At 36.4% G+C, this 20,945-nt stretch overlaps 1 protein-coding gene and 1 long non-coding RNA gene across 3 annotated transcripts; both read left to right on the top strand.

Annotated features, from left to right (window-relative positions):
• Window positions 1–491: 491 nt before the first annotated feature.
• Window positions 492–10,490, top strand: LOC139131194 (uncharacterized). Of its 2 annotated transcripts, none has more exons than XR_011552078.1 (3): window positions 492–513; window positions 9,345–9,795; window positions 10,274–10,490. It is a non-coding gene; the product is annotated as an uncharacterized lncRNA (long non-coding RNA). The 2 variants fall into 2 exon arrangements; XR_011552080.1 differs by lacking the exon at window positions 492–513 and adding an exon at window positions 1,834–1,871.
• Window positions 2,903–5,372, top strand: LOC139130559 (uncharacterized). Its single transcript, XM_070696307.1, has one exon. It carries the CDS (start codon window positions 3,309–3,311, stop codon window positions 5,370–5,372), a length of 2,064 nt encoding a protein of 687 aa, XP_070552408.1. The 5' UTR covers window positions 2,903–3,308.
• Window positions 10,491–20,945: the final 10,455 nt, after the last annotated feature.

The following is a 20,945-nucleotide window of genomic DNA, read 5'->3' as shown; positions in this document are numbered from 1 at the left end:
AACACTTATCCTTGAGCTGAGAAAACCAGACCATCATTTCGAAATAGAGCTGCAGATTCGAGAAGCTCATTCAAAATAGCTAGGTACACCCCGTAAAGGGGTGGTTTCGAGTCTTGCGGGCAAATTTCGCCTCCTTCATTTAGAAATCGTACGTTTGTTTTTCCAGGGGAACACATCATTTGACACAAAATGTGCATGTAAAGGGATCGCCAGTAAGCACGTGGTCAAATCTGGCATAAGAAACAATATGAAATGTTGGGTAAAGCCTGCCCAAAATAAACTGATTTGAACTTTTGTGTTTTGTAATTTATACCACTGCAGTAACATTACCTTTTTTGACAACATTACACAATGTAATACGTTTTGAAACTGAATACTCCGACGTATTCTGTGTCTCCTTTACTAAAAAATACGGTATGCCCATTACCATGTAAGGAGATGATGACGTCAAGACAGATTTGTTGTGCGTTTGGTCGATGGTCCTGGATGCATGGTGGATGAAGTTTTGTCAAGGTAGGTTGTGAATTTATTTACCTAAATGGAAGAAATTAGGGTCGATCTAAAAGAAGGCCGCAGAATGTTATGATACTCCAAGCGAGCTGAACTTCAATGCGAATGGTTGGATAATTTGGAGGATGTCTAGAATGATCTCGTCTCATGAAGATTATTTGGCGGTCAGCATTTAATTTCAACTGCGTCACAAGTTTGCGAAATGAGTATTCAAGTCGAAATCGCCCAGTGAGTCAATGTAACTGTATCTGTATTACCATTTTGAGGTATGTAATTGTCTCAAAACTGACATTGTACGAGCATAAGTACGGCCTCGTACTTTCACAGCAAGATTTTGACGTAAGGCCGTAAAATTCCTATTAAAATTGGAGCTACGGTTTGTATTGGGAACTATTTTTAGACCCCCTCCAATCGTGAACTCCAAAACCCAAAACGTACATTTGTTTGGACTCAACTAGGTCACGTTGAAAATTGCCAGCAAGGAGACTATTACTATGCAAATGACCACAGCCGCATTTCTCCGTACTAGGAAGACTTAGTTATACATTTTCTCAGTTTTTTCTCTATCTTTCGAATAAAGATGATAAACCCTTGCACTGCCAAGCCTAAAATAATTGCTGTCGACTCCAAGCTATACACCCTTGCCATAACCGCAGGAACAGCTGTGCGGGCCTGCTCATGTTCCGTCGAACGATATTTTTAGAAATCTGGAGACATGGCACATCGCATTTTTTATTTTAATATTTTACAAAAGATGTAAGAAGCAATGATTTTGTCGAAAATTCTGAAAAAATATAGGAAGATTTGATCGCGAACACTTTTTCACTTGGGGTCAACATGGGGTCGCAGCCATGTTGCCTCAAGTCAAAACTTATTTCTGTCTGCACTCAAAACTCAAAAATGTCGGATTTGAACCTGAAAATCTATGTCATTTTGTCAAACGTCGGCGAAATTTCAGCCTATAGACAGGGGTTTTGAAATTAACCCATTATGAAAGGAGAGTCTGAGTTGTTGGGCAACTTATTTTTTTTTAACTCAATGATTACTCTTCTCTGTATCTGAATAATTGTCCAGAAATTAGTGAATGGCGCAAATTAGAAAAAGCATATTTCCAATTCACAGGCAACATGTTCTTTGTTGTTGACTGATTTTGAAATTTTGATGCCAAAGCAGCGCTCCCCCCCCCCCCCCCGTCTTTGTCTAAAGATAGCGTTGCCAATAGATTAGAAAATGTACAATCCGTTGCAAAGTAAATAAACTGCAGCGATGAGTAAAATCATTTTCATGCATTTTAAGATGACATAGAACACTTTCACTTTTACAGGAAGTTGTGGTTTGGCAGCTTTTTAATAGGAAAGCAGGTATGTCTTTTCAATGCACACATCTCCATTGTTGTGTTTTATTGCAAAAGATAGCACTCCACTGGCCATCTGACAGCAATAATTTTGTATTGTTAGAGCCATTAGTTCTACCTGCACCATACATAATGCATGAAGTTGAGGAAAATTATCAATGCATTACAACATTCATTTGGAACAAAGATCAACATTATCTAATCAAAGGAAATAAACAAAACTGTTTAAAATTAGCAGCAATACAGAATCTCACACTTTCTCCGCTGGCCAAATGTACATTTTTAGATCATCATGAAATTATAACAACTCTGACAAACATCCAAATTTTGCCCAATCCTGGCCCTACATGCAGTGTGCAGGAGAGTGATTATTCTTTACATGTTTACTATACAATAAGCTCATGCGAGTTTCCACAGTTTGCTCAATATCACTGCACAGGTAGTATACATACAGGTGTTAGCACTTTACAGGAAATTGTGGAACATGATGATGAAATTCCAGATGTTCTTTATAGTGATGACTTTGAGTTTTCACTTGTGCAATCAGTGCAGTTGCCCTACAAAGACTGGCAACTTCACATGAATCTGTTTATTAGCAGTTTTACAGATAATATGTTTACAATTTAATTGTTTTAAGCTAAGTTTAGCAATGCCTGTCTGTCTCTCTGACTGTCTGTCTGTATACTGGATAATCAACAAGAACCATGCTAATTTGCATATATATTGAATGAACTTTTCTAATTATCGACATAGTTTTAAAACTACTGCATCAAATTTGATGGAAATTTATACACATACTTATCTGATAGACCCCTGACTGTAGAGCGAGACATTGGGCAATATCATGTTATTAATAGCTAATTTGCATATTTAATCAATTTACCAAATTAGCACTGTAAATCAGGAACTCCCTTTCTTCTGAAGATTCCCTTTCCCTAAACACTGTGAATGGCAAGTGTTTCTATGTCCTTGCTGGTACTGTAACTCACTATGGTAACACTAAATTGTCTACTGTTCATTATGTTTCCTTCATCAAGGAAGGTGACCAGTGGTTTGAAATGAATGATCTACAAATAAAAACAGCTTCATTGAGTGAAGCAATGAATGACCCATATCTTTTAATATATGTAAAACCGACCAATGATGACTTAGTCATATGCCATCAACATGAACCAAAAACTCAAAATCAAGAACCCTTGCTCTGAACTCCATGAAACTTGCTGGAGATATTGTTTGTGTACATATTAAATTGTAGTAAGAGACTTTCCACACTGCTAATCAAGAGTTCCTACTCCAAACTCCATAATACTCCAGAATATTGTTTGTAACTATGTTAAACTGTATCAATTAAGAGACCCTTCACAGAATCTAATAAAAAAATCTTTAATTTGTATTTTATGTTAAACAAGGGAGCATTTTCAGTTCATATCTGGTTCCTTTGCAGATGTACAGTAAACTGGTAAGCCTTCAACCAGCTACAATGACTTCTTCAAATCCACTGATAACTGGTCTTCCTAATCCCAATAATTGTTGTTTTCATAATGCAATTGTACAGTTATTAATGCATTGCCCTACTTTTCATCAAATATTGTTCCAACAACCATACCATGGGAAAAATACACTGGTTAACACAATCACACAAATATTCAATAGTCACACATCTCAAACATTCAGAAAAAAATCATCAGATCTTTACAATTATATCATGAATACTTGCAATGACAGATTTCAGCCAAATGAACAAAATGATTCACATGAGTATTTACTTTATATTATAAACCAGCTTTATAATTGTCAGTTTTTAACTCCCAACAATCCCCAAGTGTTCAAGCTTTCTGGAAATCAAGTTGTTACATGCAATAATTGTCAAGCAACTTCTGTTACTGTGTACAGTGTTTTAGACATAATGCTTCCCAATGCAAATAACTCAATACAGCATTTACTTAACAACTACTTTGATACTGAACAACTTGATTACACTTGTAATAACTGTATGTGCACTGGTGCAAACAAATATTTAACAGTTACTGCAGAACCACTGATTCTCATCATTACTGTGAAGCTTTTTGATGAACATTTGTCAAAACAAAGTTGTAAAGTGATTTCTGAAGATTCCCTTTCCCTAAACACTGTGAATGGCAAGTGTTTCTATGTCCTTGCTGGTACTGTAACTCACTATGGTAACACTTTGTCTGCTGGTCATTATGTTTCCTTCATCAAGGAAGGTGACCAGTGGTTTAAAATGAATGATCTACAAATAAAAACAGCTTCATTGAGTGAAGCAATGAATGACCCATATCTTTTAATATATGTAAAACCGAAAAATGATTACTTTCTCATATGCCATCAAGATGAACCAAATGTACAAGCAGATCCAGAAAACAGCATCTCAAATGATTCACACTCCTTCCCTTCCAATTATCTTTCTGAGATATCACAACCATTTTCTGAGATATCACAACCATTACTGAACAAGTATGTTTCTCTTCAAATGGATTACAATAACCTGCCATTATATTACTGTATATTATGTGACAAGACATCTCCAATCAAAACAGTTATTTTCAGTCATGTCCATGAGCACTTCGAGAGTACTATTGCTTTCAATAATACCCCAAAAAGCTATGCAATTGAAAAACATGAATATCAGTCTTTAGAATTTCAAAACCAGCAACATTTACCACTCTCAGATACTGTCAATACCCCTGTACATATGTCTTCAAATGCAAAAACTCCAGCCTTGCAAGCAACTGCACATGCAACTACTTTTAAAATAACAAGAAAACAAATGAACACTCGATCAACCACACTAAAAAAGCCATGTAATAAACCCACTCATGATTTGCCCAATGCAAATGGTGAATTCAAAAGTACAAAACAGAAAATCAACAAAAGATCTGTAAATAGCAGTACTCCAAAAGGTAAGAGACAAAAAATATTTCATTTGGAAAAAGACATACTTCTTTTCAAAGAAAATATAAACCAAACTTGTAGTAAAACTTGTGCAATGTGCCAAAAGCAATTATTCCCTGAAGAAGTCTCTCACATGCAGACTAATAAGAAAGTCACATGTTACTGTAGAAGATGTATACAATATGCCAGAAAAGGCACATTAGCACCATGGGCTTCACAGAATGAGATGGATCCTGGTCCAATCCCAGATTGTGTAAAGGGTTTAAATCTCCTTGAAAAAAGATTGCTAGCAAAAGTCCAGCCATTTATATCTGTAGTAACATTACCAGGTGGCCAGTATGGTACAAAAGGCCAATGCATAAATTTTTCCATTGATATTAATGAACAGTTGAGGTCACTTCCATGTACATTGGCTGATGCCAATGTAATTGTTGTACCTTCTGATGACAAGGACAAACAGTCCATGCCTATCAACTTTGAAAAATTGTTTTCAGCATTAAAGTGGCTGAAAAAGAATAATCCCTTGTATAAAGACATAGAGGTCCCACAGCTGTACACTACAGAAACTTGTACAGTTCCATCAACTCAGGTCTAGGACTCAGATATGGACTTTTCCCTTGCTCAGGATTGCTTTCCTCAACCTTCAATTAAGCAAAAACAGTCAAATTTTTTACCATGGCCAAAAACAAACCTATTGATATTCTGTCAAAAACAGTAAAACCACTTGAGGAATTGACCTTCCCCTGGTTATTTCCATTTGGTAAAAATGGCCTCTGGGCTAAGAGACCAACAAAAGTAACAGATTTGTCATATTTCCAAGCCAGATTGTCACATACAGACAAGCGCTTTTCATCTGAATTGCTTTACTTATTTTATGCACATTCTATATATGAAAGTAGAGCATTGGCCAGCAGTGTTTCAATTGCTCTTAGAATGAAGTCACCTGTACTGTTTAATAATGGTAAATCATCTATCACTGCAGCAGATGTCAAAAAGCCAGGTAAAAATGCTATTACAGAAAACTCCTATGCTTTCATGAGAAATATCAGGGGGACACCATCATACTGGCGCTCCCAACTTCTCAATTTGTTAGCAAAAATTGAATGCAAAGGTCCACCTACATGGTTCATAACTTTGACAGCTGCTGATCTCAAGTGGCCAGAACTTTTTTCTCAATTGGCTCCTCATAAAGATATTGAAAAGTTAACGCCACTCCAAAAATGGTCCTTAGTGAGGGAAAATCCAATAATAGTTGCCAAGCATTTTCATAGACGAAAGCAGGCTTTCTTGAAATACATATTGAAAGGCAAATCAGAACCTCTGGGACATATAACAGAGCATTTTATAAGAATTGAATTTCAACTCCGAGGATCTCCCCATATCCACATGTTCCTATGGATAAAGGACAGCCCAGATCTTGATTCTCTTGAAGGTCGTGCACATGCCCCTGCTTTTATAGATAAACATGTTAGTACCATGATACCAGATGATACAGACCCAGTCTTAAGGCATTTAGTCTTGACATTACAGGTTCACCGCCATACTAAAACATGTTTAACCAAAACTGGCCACTGTCGGTTTGATTTTCCACGTCCACCATCACATGAAACCAGATTGAAAACAAATATTGATCCTGGCAATACTTCTCGATTTTACATCACCAAAAGAAATCTAAATGACACAATGGTCAATGCCTACAATCCGGTAATATTGAAAACTTGGCAAGCAAATATGGATATTCAGTTGATACGAAGTGTGTACGGTGTTGCCCTATACATATGCACTTATATATGCAAAAGTGAACCACAACACTTACGTGAAGCAATATCTTCTGCACTTGATAAACTGCCACCAGAATCTTCAGAAAGACGTAAACTACACAATATCGGGGCCATTGTGTTATCCCATCGACAAGTATCAGCTCAAGAGATAGCATTCCGAATGACCCATATACCTTTTGTGCAGTCATCTATGGCTACTGTATTTGTAAATTGCCTCAAACCAGCCAAAAGATCTAAAATATTACTTCCAAAAAATACTCTAGAAAATTTGCAGGATGATGATACAAATGTATTTCAGATAGGCTGTATTGAACAATACAGCAACAGACCATCTGGCCACATGTGGGATCATATGTCTCTGTACACATTTGCTACATGGTACACACCTTGCAGGGCAAAATCTCACGACAACCCTGTTTTAAGTTGCTGAAACTTAATACTTGGATAATTCAGCGAACAAAACCGGCATGCATAAGATATCCAATTCTCAATCCTTACGAACATGATGATGAATACTACTACTCTCAGCTTCTGCTTTTCCTGCCTTTTCGCAATGAAGATGAAATCCTTTGTGGTTTCAATAATGCATATGATGTGTATTTGGCTAAAAAACAGCTGTTTGACAAAAGTTCATGCCCCAAAAAGAATGTCATGGAAGACATTGAACACAATGTGCACTTGCTACACAAGTTGCACCATGGTGATACACAAATTGCAGATGCCCTTACACCTAATACATCTCATGTTGAAACATCAAACCTACTCAGTGATTTGGATACTGGTACAAAAGTTTCAGATTTTCATATATTAGATATTTCATCAGACCAGCAGGTACTCAATGGAAATAGTTTTGTTGACATCATTCAACAAGAAGACCTACAGTGGCACCATTTAAGCCTATTTACCATGACTGACTCGGTTTACAACACAAAAATGAAATCACTCACACCAGACCAGAAAGTTGTAATAGACCATATCATTGCATATGCTGAAACATATCTTGATTTTATAAACTGCAAAACCAAAACAAAGCCCAAGCCTTTGCACATGTTTGTCACAGGTGGAGCAGGTTGTGGAAAGTCCTTTCTTCTGCAAATTCTGAGAGAGTCAATTTTTCGCAAACTCCTAACTGCCTGTGTATTAACACTGGCGCCAACAGGCACAGCTGCATTCAATGTCCAAGGTCAAACAATACACTCAGCTTTTTGTTTGCCAGTAACTAATCGCTTTTCTAAAAATTATCAATATATACCACTCACTGCAGCAATGAAAGATAACTTGGAAAGAGCATTTGCAAGTATACATTTTATTATCTTAGATGAAATAAGTATGGTTTCTGATCACATATTCCATGCTATTCATCACAGGCTACAAGAAATTAAGCCAGATTCTGACAGTACATCAGTATTTGGAAACTGCAGTATTGTAGCCTTTGGAGACTTTTTCCAATTGCGCCCTGTAGCTGCTAGGTATCTCTTTGATGATGCTAATTATCCATCATGCAATCTTTGGATACAGTATTTTAAACCTTTTTTCCTCAAAACTAATGTCCGTCAACAAAGTGACAGACCATATGAAGAGTTACTCAATCGTGTTAGAGAAGGCAACCCCTCAACACTTGACATAAACTTACTTTGTGAGCGATGTAACATTGATCTATGCAAACCCCCATTTGATACAGCTATACGTCTCTTTCCAACACGGCTACAGTGCTATCAGTACAATAATATGAAAACAGAGGAAATCGCTACACTGACAAAATCCAAAGTATACACCATTTGGGCAATACATACTTCCCCTGATGCCTCACCAGTGCCTATTACCGCATACCTTCAGATGATACCATGTGTGGAGGCTTGCTTTCTAAGTTAACACTTACTATTGGCAGTAGAGTGCTCCTACTCCGCAATATTTGCACTGCAGAAGGCCTTGTAAATGGAGCTCAGGGCACACTAATACAATTTCACTGGGATACAAGAAAAGATATGCCAAGGGCAGTAGACATTTATTTGACAATCCAAAAATTGGACAGTCAACGCAATCTCCAATTGATCAAACCATTTCAATTAAACCCATGACCACTACTTTCATTGCTAAAGGTGGCCTTGAAATACAAAGGACACAATTGCCACTCATACCAAGTTGGGCTATAACTATTCACAAAAGTCAAGGTTTAACTTTAAAGAATGTTGTTGTTGACTTGGGCCATAAATGCAAAAGCCCAGGTCAGGCATATGTGGCATTATCACGATTACCACACATTGCAGGATTAGCATTATCTGATTTCTCAAAGCAGTCAATTAGAGTTTCAAAATCTGTATTAGCAGAAATTGTAAGGCTAAAGGTAAATAAACCTTTAAATTGCTTAGCATTTTACCAATTTGATCAAATTACACAAACACTGTGTGTACAGCCTAGGCATGCTTATCAAAAGTGAAAGGTCACAACAGAGCAACTTCTGTCACATACTTTTACACATACCATGTACATGGTGCCAAAACAGATGTACGACAAATCCACCTTAGACTTCTTAGCTAATTTTTATGTGGCACTAGGTGCTATTAGGTAGTATAAGTTATCAGTGAGTCTTATTAAAGCTCATTTCAATGGACAGTGTTTTTGCGAAGTCTGGTGAACAGATAAATGTTAACAGCGTTTGCTGGTCATTTCACTAGCCTGCCCCTTTGTTACTGGTATTGTTATCAAGTTTCCTAAACCATTTTATCATGTCCCCCCCCAACCTCTACAAAAAACACTGATGCATACATATATAATTTTCTTTCCAGGAAACATGCCTAGGAGATCAGAAACCACAGTAGCTGCTATACAAGCAAATACCAATACCAAAGGAGTTTTGACAGTTCAGGTTGCAAAACCGTTAACTGTATCAAAATACCAAATTGGAGATAAGAAAAAACAGCCGGGCGAACTGTGGTTTGTGACAACACAGCACCAATAATTTGCTATGTTGAGGATCCTCCTAAATTCTCTTCCTTTCATGAGTCAAAGGTAATCATGATCAAGAAATACTCCACCAGATTGCAGGATGGCAATTTAATAGTGTCTGTTGGTAAAAACACTGAGGTGTTTGATGTCAACAAAGTACTAGAAATCCCTGAAGCACTTCTGAAGGCAGCTCAAGTTCTCGATGTACCTGTGGCACCTGCAGTCAACATTACTGAAGCAAGAACATCACCACGTAAAAGGAAATTGACAGTTGAAGGCAAAGTTATCAAAGTAAGTGGTACACTTCCTGGCTGTTAACAACTTGTCATTTGGCAGCCATGCAGCGATATGTAGCAATCAAAGCACTCCGGTAGTTGTAACTTTTGACTATTTCTTACTATTTTCATTCTTAGTATCATGGTTTCGTTTATATCTGCATTTATAAGCAATGTTAGGTAGCTCACTTGATTTGTACAATCACCTTTTTTCATAGGAAGCCGCTGGCAATTACTGTGTTACCTTAGCCAATATCACTGTGCCCACTGACTAAGGTCAACAAACTTGGCAGTATACAACAAAATTATCAACCCTTCATATAAGTTTGATGACAGTTGCTAAGCAATTTCTCAAATGAAATCGATGCATTCAAATATATTTACTAAAAGGCGAATGAGTGCTACAAAATTCATAATTGATACAATGTCATATTTTCATGGATTTTATTGTATATGCACTGATATTGCTTTCCTTTTGACATCCATACATGTAGGTATCTGATGTCCAGACTGTTGGTCACAAAAATATACCTTTGAAGAAATTCCATCTCCAAGATGCAACTGGTGATGTCAGTGTAGCACTTTGGAGAGATCAGTCAAAGCTATCAGTTGCGGTTGATGACTGTATTTCAGTTTCATGTCTCCAAGTTGGTGAATATAGAAAAGAGCCAGTTTTGTCTTCAACTGACTTCACCATGATTAAGGTGAGTACCAGAGGTGATTAAGGGTATTAGTTTTCAATAAATTATCTTTTAACAGCAGCTGTACATAGGCAAGAAAAAATCTCTTGAACATGTCTGCCCACTCAAATTGACAAATTTTCAATTAAGGATGCTTTTAGTCTTGTCAGTTGCAAGTACAAAATGTGTTATTAAACTTATAGTCCATTTGAAGGACCTAAATGCAAACAAAATTTGTCATTTTACTGCCATATAAATATTTAGCAGTGTATCAAAATGTCCTGTATTACATTTGACATTTTAGGTGTTCTGCTAAGTGAATGTAAATTCACTTTTACATTCACTTTTGTACATCATGTCTGTCCAACTCTTCAACTCATTGTACAAGATGTAAAATTATCTTCTGTTTCTTTTTTCAATCAGCCGTACCTAAAGAGAATTTTGAAGATCTTCCTGCCATTGATGTTTCTGATGATGAGGCTATGCAGACTGGAACCATTATTGGTGTCTCTGAAGCAAAGTTGTACCCATCTTGCCCTAACAAAAGATGTCGAGATAAAGCCCTGGATGAAGATCACACCTGTTTAAAATGCAACACAACGTATTTGCCTTCTTCTACTGGTACAGGTGCAGTTGCCAAAATTGCCATAGATTATGATGAGGATATAGAGACATTTACTGTCTTCAAGCCAGCTCTCATTCGCATTTTAACATTACCCGGAAATGGACAATTAAAACAAGCAATACTTGACATCCTGCCTCTGAAAGTGCTATTCCAGTACACACCAGATAATATTATTACATTTTTACAAGTTGCAGCTGTTGAATAAATCTCCCGGCAGATCATCAGTCCATTTTCCTACTTCATTGTTTCGTCATCTGTTTTTTTACAAGAGCTTGCATGCATGCATGCTATCACTTCAGAATCTGCATCTTGATACACAAAATAAGTGCTAACTCGGCCATTTCCTGACAGTATATTCAATAATCCTGCAGTGTTTTCAATAATCCTGCAGTGTTAAAGCAAGTCTCTTTAAGTTTAGTGCAATGGTTAATTAGAGCTTGAATAGCTGTAACTTTTGACTCCTTTTCAGCAGTTTTTAGTCCCCACGGACACCGTCCGGGGGGACTTATAGGTTTGGTCATGTCCGTGCGTCCGTCCGTCTGTCCGTCCGTGCGTCCGTCCGTCCGTTCACGCAGATATCTCAGAGACGCCTGGAGCGATTTCGTTCAAACTTGGTACAAGGATAGTACCCTACCTCATACAGATGCACATCAATTTGTTTCACAATGCAATCAAATTTGGCCGTGTTAGAGGACTTTTTAGTTTTCACCTCCATAGACTCACATGTATAAGGCAGTCCATAGACTCCCATGTATAAGGCAGTCCATAGACTCCCATGTGTAAGGCAGTCCATAGACTCCCATGTATAAGGCAGTCCATAGACTCCATGTATAAGGCAGTCCATAGACTCCCATGTATAAGGCAGTCCATAGACTCCCATGTGTAAGGTATCCATAGACTCCCATGTGTAAGGCAGTCCATAGACTCCCATGTATAAGGAAGTCCAAGACTCCCATGTATAAGGCAGTCCATAGACTCCCATGTATAAGGCAGTCCATAGACTCCCATGTATAAGGCAGTCCATAGACTCCCATGTGTAAGGCAGTCCATAGACTCCCATGTATAAGGAAGTCCATAGACTCCCATGTATAAGGCAGTCCATAGACTCCCATGTATAAGGCAGTCCATCTTAGACTCCCATGTATAAGGCAGTCCATAGACTCCCATGTGTAAGGCAGTCCATAGACTCCCATGTATAAGGCAGTCCATAGACTCCCATGTGTAAGGCAGTCCATAGACTCCCATGTATAAGGAAGTCCATAGACTCCCATGTATAAGGCAGTCCATAGACTCCCATGTATAAGGCAGTCCATAGACTCCCATGTATAAGGCAGTCCATAGACTCCCATGTATAAGGCAGTCCATAGACTCCCATGTATTAGGCAGTCCATAGACTCCCATGTATAAGGCAGTCCATAGACTCCCATGTATAAGGCAGTCCATAGACTCCCATGTATAAGGCAGTCCATAGACTCCCATGTATAAGGCAGTCCATAGACTCCCATGTATAAGGCAGTCCATAGACTCCCATGTATAAGGCAGTCCATAGACTCCCATGTATAAGGCAGTCCATAGACTCCCATGTATAAGGCAGTCCATAGACTCCCATGTATAAGGCAGTCCATAGACTCCCATGTATAAGGCAGTCCATAGACTCCCATGTATAAGGCAGTCCATAGACTCCCATGTATAAAGCATTCAATAGACTCCCATGTATAAGGCAGTCCATAGACTCCCATGTATAAGGCCAAGAAAAATAAAAATTTAGTTTCTCATCATATTCATATTGCAAAAAGGATGCAGTGACACAGTTTTTAGTCCCCACAGATAAAGTCCAGGGGGCTCATAGATTGAGTCATGTCAGTCTGTGAGTCCATCCATGTGAGTCCATCCGTTCACGCAGATATCTCAGACACTTTGACAAAATGTCACGTGACCTTGGTGACCTTTGACCTCAAATATACATATTTGTCCAAAACTTAGTAACCACAAGTGCTACACCCTTCATATTTGGTATGATGGGACACCTTATGACGCCACATATTGTTCCTAATTAATTATGCACATATCTAATTTTGAGCGAGCCAATAGAGCTAGAGGTCTGATTTTTGGTGTATAGGGATAACTTAGCAATACAATTTTTTGACAAAATGTCATGTGACCTTCGTGACCTTTGACCTCAAATATACATATTTGTCCATAACTCAGGAACCACAAGTGCTACACCCTTCATATTTGGTATGATGGGACACCTTATGACGCCACATATTGTACCTCATTAATTATGTGCATATCTAATTTTGAACAAGCCAATAGAGGTAAATGTATGATTTTTAGTATATAGGGATAGACTATAGGATAGAAATTTTTTGACAAAATGTCATGCGACCTCGATAACCTTTTACCTAAAATACATGATTATGTCAATAAATAAGCAACCACAAGTGCTATGTCCTTTATATTTAGTAGGATGGGAGACCTTATGACAACACCTCGTTAATTATGCCCATATATAATTGTGGGCAAGCCAATAGAGCTAGAGGTCTGAATTTTGGCATATATGGATTAATTAGCAATACAATGTTTTTTTTTCAAAATGTCACGTGACCTTGATGACCTTTGACCTTGAATATGTATATATATGCATAACTCAGTAACTACAAGTTCTTTACTCTTCAATTTTGATAGGATAATAGACCTTAAGATGTCACATCTTGTACCTTGTCACATCTTGTACCTCGTTTATTATGCACATATGTATTTCTTGGCTGGCCAATACAGCTAAAGGTCTGATCTTTTTTCCCGATTTAGAACCATAACTTAGACATGCCTCTTGTTTCAAATTGGGAACAATGACATAGACCTATGTGTCCATAGATCTGAACATATACACTCCAGTGATACTTCTTAATGACCTCATTCCCTGCCCCATCAAGACTAATACTCCTATTACAAGTGGGACTATGTCATTGTAAATGACTTGTGTTATGGAGTTGCTGGTTCATGTTGTTTGATAATATAGTTAATTCAGTTGTTTTTAATGTTACCTCAGGAAAAAACTCGCAAGTTGTGTTATTTTCAAAAAGGTTTCCAGATTGTGCTTCAATTTCTGGTGCTATGTTTGACACTTGATTAACAGTTCAAAAGTTTGTCTAGCAGTATAGATTAGTAGGTTATATCAAACACCCATTAAGTTGATGCAAATTTTGTACAACTTTTGAGATATTTGATTGTATTATTATATTAAAGTTAGTTCATGGAAATGTTCTGACTCTGTGATGTTTATTCAAGTATAATTATCCATTGAGTTGAACTACATGGATAGATTTCTGTAAGGTAACCAGTTCTCTTCCCGAATATGGCCACAGTACTGCCATACAATTATGATAAACACCAAAAATGGTGCACATGCAATCTTTCCATCTTTACAAATACAACATGGTGCAACCTACTTCAGGATGGGACAGGAATCCACTCCATTTGTACCCATTTTTCAATTCTGCCACAAGCAAAATTTATAGATAGCAATGAATATGTGCGAAAATTAAATGGTAACTTGAGGTTGGTTAAATTTTGCAGTTACCGCTCAGGCCCTCTAACTAGCTCTAATAAAATCATGTAGTGTGAGTTTGCTTCCCAATGCCGGAACAATTCACTTAGGGACACACCATTAGACTTTGTGAGGGGGTGGTCACGCTCAGATTCTGAATTTTTTTTGTACGTCTGAGAATTTCAAATTTTATTTTTTTCAAATGTAATAGATTTGCAAATTTTAGAAGTCTGAATTCTTTTTCCAAACTTTCTGCTCTGAAATTTTTTCTTTCCATTTCTGACAACCCCCCCAGTCTAATGGTCCATCCCTTACCAGTTTGTTTCAAGTAGGTAATGAAAGTGACTGATGAGGGCGCTATTTCAATATATTACAAATGTTTTACGAAAGAATTCTGAAACGTTACTGCACTTGCTTCACAAAATACTAAATTTGGTACCCATGTTCAGGACTCAAATGGCAAGAGCTGAAAGCTTTTAGTGAGCGTGCTAGCATATTAATGTTATCACTTAGTGTCATGAACAAGCTTTACTGGCACCGACTGTCATGAAACTAACCATGTATTATGTAAACTGTTTATCTCCATCATAATATAGTTAAACAAACAACATGTTATTTGTGCACATATTAATATTTATTATACATCTACCATCGAGAACAAAACAAATTTGCTGTAATTTGAATATTTAAGGAGTTTAAGCAATTTCCACTATAAATAAAGAATCCCTGCCTAAAGCTCCACAAAAGTTGCTAGACATACCGGGGTATTTTGCCATTGCCATGCTTCGTTTAATAACCAGTTAATCAAATGCCTAATTGACAGGAGGAAATTCAAGACCATATTTGAATAGTAGTATATATTGTCCTCAAAATTACTCTATCACGGCCCAAGTACTCATTGCCTTCAGCAATACTGCCTTGTTTTACTTGAAATAATTATAAGAGGGGAGTAAGGTTCATGCCAGTGGCCTGCACACTTCTATCCATTATTCTAAAAATTACGAAGCAAACAATAAAGTTCCATAGTCATTCATTGTTAAAAACACTCAACAAAATCAAGAAAGGTATACGACTGAATAAAGTAAAGGAGAAAAGTTACAATAAAGTAGTATAACGGGAAACTAAATACTTGATGAAATTCTACTCAGGTTCAATCCTAAACTAAGGAACATATTAAACAGCTTAAAGGGACAAATATAATATGACTACAAGAAAAAATGTATGTATGTATGTATGTATGTATGTATGTATGTATGTATGTATGTATGTATGTATGTATGTATGTATGTATGTATGTATGTGTGTGTGTGTGTGTGTGTGTGTATGTATGTATGTATGTATGTATGTATGTATGTATGTATGTATGTATGTATGCATGTATGTATGTATGCATGCATGCATGCATGCATGCATGTATGTATGTATGTATGTATGTATGTATGTATGTATGTATGTATGTAAACCTACCAGTAACACATCACTATACCCCACGGCCTACAGCCTCGGGGAATAGCGATAAATATATATATATATATATATATATATATATATATATATATATATATATATATATATATATATATATATATATATATATATATATATATATTATATGGGAACTACTTGATTTGCCAGCGTTCTTCTACAGCCATTTGCTCAGACATGACTGGGCAAATTTGATTCAAACATAGTACAAGTACTTCGAACTATTATACATGTACATGCCATCTTAATCTGTGATGAGATACAATAGGGCCTTCTAGCAGCGATTTTGCAACAATTTTTTCACACAGTAAACCATTAGGCAGGTATGCCAAAACTAACCATATTCAATGTTGATGTAAGGACAATGTACTATGATATACATATGCATGTCGTTTTCTGTTAAAACTTGATTCAATATGGCTTCCTGACGGCCGTCTTCTTAAAATTATGTTTTGTCAAGAGCCATTGTTCGAATATGTCTTAACGGAGTCTACTCGATCCGGGTAAGAAAATACTATTCTATGATCCTTGTATGAAAGTCATCAACTTGTTTCATGACATGATCCAATATGTCCTCTAGGCGACTATTTTGTTCCGAATTTGTCAATGTTTTGAATTATCATTCGCAGGTACATTCACAATGAATATATTTCACTAAAAAGCTATACAAGCATGTCAATGTCAAGGTATAATCCAAACAATGATCAGCAGGTCACGTAGAAGAGTCGACCTATTGAAGACTATGTCATTGGCGATGACTTGCGTATTTTACAATTTACTTGTTTTGTCTTCATAACTTCATCGTAAGTAATAATGTCACTAACAGGAAGAACTATTACACAAACCAAGAGTAGGTGATCATTACGACCACTCTGAGTTTTCGTATGCAACAAGAGTGAATTGTTTGAATACAATACCCTTTGTCTTTGTTAACAACTTTCAAATAGGCAAATGTCAAGCTCCGTTACGTCGGTGCTTTGAAAGTGCATCTTCAAAGCAATAAGCCACACAAAATCTCATCCATCACTTCTCTCTAACTAAATATACGCTGAGTCACCTCTCGTCGTGATTTTATAAAATTCTCTAAAAATCTCTTAAACCACTCTTAAAAATTTAGCTTCTAAATATTTATATAAAATACTCAATCATTTTATCCTCTTCTTCAAGCATGTTTGCAATCATGCCATTCGAACTTGAAATTTATTCCACATATTAACAAGAACGTATCGTCGATGATAAAGCTGATATCGATGTTAATCAAATGGAAGTAAAATGAACTTCTTCCAGTTGGATCACCTCACATCAGCAGTGAATTGGTGATAAACATTAAACTAACGCCAAATTAATCCAGCTTAAAGGATTATGATACACTCTTTAAAGGGTGAGGATATTGGTCAGCAGGCCTAATATACGTAAGAATCCTCGTCTCAATAATGAATTATCAAAGATATTACTTTGGTGACTTTTAAGCATTAAATGTTTGCACGCTCAATGTAAAATCAAAAAGGTTTAGACGAAAAATATAGTTAATTTCAAAATAGATTGGAATTCCGACGTTCGAAGGTGATTAGAAAAACCTTTTTTCGGCGATAGAAAATAAACTCCAACTGCATCCATTGTACACGTTCTCCTTTGATAGAGTTAGCAACAATTTAACCAAATACGACGTCCACTGTTGTCACTCACGGAACACGTGGAGTGTAGGAAACACATATCGTTGTACCGACCCGAATACACTTTACCGAGAAAAGACCTATCGTTAGCGTTCTGTGCAGTTTCATCGACGGAAAATGTGATAAAAGCAATACAAGAATGTTCAAACAGCCAGTGTATGAGTGAGTTTTTTAAAGGCGGCAACACTGATGATATTGACTTTGGCACAGTGAACGTCGTATTGGGTTAAATTGTCGCAAACTTTGTCAAAGTAGAGCATTTGTAATAGCAGGTGGCGTTATTTTCTATCGCCAGAAACTTTTTTTCTTATCGCCCGAATACGTTGTAATTCGAAATTATTTTGAAATTGACTAAAAGTAATCAATACGTCGATTGGATATTAGATAATATCAAGATTTTAAAATAGTAGGCGACTTCTTTGAAGTCTGACTACTCTGTTACAATCAGTTAAACATAAAAGGTAATTCATCTTACCTTATATGTAATTCTTCGAATAAAAAGATCAAAGTCAGTTTTACAAATTTACCTTCACCACAAACTATTCATTAAATTATCATTGTTGCATGAACTATAGCGTTCCTTACTATAACTAATTCAAAATAATTTTTTACTGAGTCAGCGAGTGCCCTGACTTTAGGACATATGGCATGATCGTGTACCAGTTCTGCCGCCCTCACAGGTGATGACACTGCTGCAACCGCTATTGTTGCAGTTGCACTTTTGCTTTCAAGGAAGACGACGACGACGACGACGACGATGATGATGATGATGATGATGATGATGATGATGATGATGATGTCATTGATGTTCGAAAAAGAATATCATCTCTGATAGTACTACAACTTCATATCTTCCAATGCCTCATTGAAACGTGCAATGTCATAGGGATCAATGAAGCCAAGTTCCTTTATCAGAGAACCATAGAAAAATTCAGGCGCATCGCGGCAAATTTTTCTCAGCGACAAAAGTTGTCCGCCAGCAAACTTCTCGAATTTCCTTTTATAATGTCCTAATCCATTCTTGGACAGCCACGTGGCGATCTCTGTGTAACCCCACAATGCTACGTTTTCCCGATCTGACATCCAAGTGCGTGATGGTCCCAGTTTGGAGAACGCCGAGTTTTGTACATGTAAAAACAAACAGTAAAAAAGAGATTTAATAGTAGGACATTAACATTTATTCAAAATTTTATTTATTTTATTGATATGTTGATTTGACAGATTCTTCTAGGTTTGAGATGCAAGCCAAATTCATCATACAGGTAACTGGGCATGTGCCTGAACAATATAGGATACTGTAATTAATATGATTGGAAATAATTTGGTATATTTCATATTAATATCAGAAAATATACACTCATCCACTTTTCCCTTTTTGTAGTGCACTGGTTTTTACGTATAATTTGTAGGGCACCTAACAATTATCATAAATTTGAACTATTAGAAGATGCAATCCTCCCAAATTAGTTGCAGTCGTGTTTAATACTAGTAAACTGCAGTTAAAACCAGATGTGAACTAGTGCTCACGTGTTTTACAACAGGTTCGTTAATAGTAGTACGCTTCACAGAACAATCAGATATCTGTTGTATCATTATATGAAGCAGGTTTCATCAACTTTCGGACAGTACTCTCAGAGTTAAATCGCTAATTACAAAACTTTATTTAATATGTAAATGAGCTGTTTATTATCTTCACACTGCTCAATGCTTAGAGGAACAATTACATGTCTATCAGATCAACATTTGTAGCACGTTTCATTAAATTAATGCTGTAATGTTAGAGTAAAATTACTAATTACAAAGTTCATTAAATATGCAAATGAACCCTTAATTGACTTGACACTATTCAATGTTTCATAGCTAAATTAGATATTTATCAGATCAATATCTGTAGCAGGTTTCACCAAATTTAGTGCGGCAATTTCAGAGTTATATACCTAAATATATAGTTTATTAAATGTATAAATGAACCCTGAATTAACTTCACACTACTAAATGCTTTACAATATAGTCAGATATCTGTCAGATCAGTATATGCAGCAGATTTCATCAAATTTGATGCATTAATTTTGGATTATATGACTAATTATAAAACTTTATTAAAGATGCAAATGAGCTATTTAGTAATGATCAACATCTGTAGCTAGTTTCATCAAATTTATTGCTGTGATTTTGGAATAATATCACTAATTACAAAGTTCATTAAATATGCAAATAAACCCTTAATTAACTTCACATTACTAAAAGATTCACAATACAGTCAGGTACCTGCTTGATCAGTATCTGCAGCAGATTTTATCAAATTCGGTGCAGGTATTTCGGAGTTATATGACTAATTACAAAATTTCATAAAATATGCAAATTACATATTTATCACATCAATATCTGTAGCAGCTTTCACCAAATTTGGTTCTGCCATATCATAGTTATATACCTAATTACCAAGTTCATTAAATATGCAAGTAAATCCTTAATTAACTTCACACTACTAAATGCTTTACACCACAGTTAGATATCTATCGGAACAGTATCTGCAGCAGATCATATCAAATTTGGTGCAGTTGATTCGGAGTTCTATGACTAAGTACAAAACTTTATAAAATATGCAAATCAGCTTCTTATTAACTTGACACTGCCAAATGCTTCTTAGTACAATTTGATATAAATCAGATCAATATTTATTACATGTATCATCAAATTAGATGCAGGAATTTCAGAGTTATGTCACTTATAACAAAAGTTCATTAAATATGCAAATAATTGACAAGGCACTCACAGTATCATCATAATGTTCTGAGATTGTCATCTGTTCAAAGTTTCATTAAAATTTTGTGCAGTGTTTCTTGATATATGTCGACACTGTCATTACTGTCTCCATAGGAAAACCATTGTATGCAAAAAATAATATTGCATAACTTCATTATATATGCAAGCCACACTGACCTGAATCTAAGCAGATCTTGCAATAAACATATGGTACCTGTGTACCGAATCTGACTTGAATCTGTTCAGGCGATTTTGAGTTATCATGTAAATAGACAGACAGACACACACACACACTCACACACACTCACACACACACACACACGGACAGACAGGCAGACATCGCTATGACATTAGCTAAAGTGTGTGAACCTGTCTACCAAATCCGAC

This window comes from Ptychodera flava, chromosome 4, assembly GCF_041260155.1.
Source record: "Ptychodera flava strain L36383 chromosome 4, AS_Pfla_20210202, whole genome shotgun sequence".
NCBI classification, from domain to species: Eukaryota; Metazoa; Hemichordata; class Enteropneusta; family Ptychoderidae; genus Ptychodera; species Ptychodera flava.
Note: the sequence above shows the minus strand (reverse complement) of the source record. Positions and strands in the feature narration are given on the sequence as shown.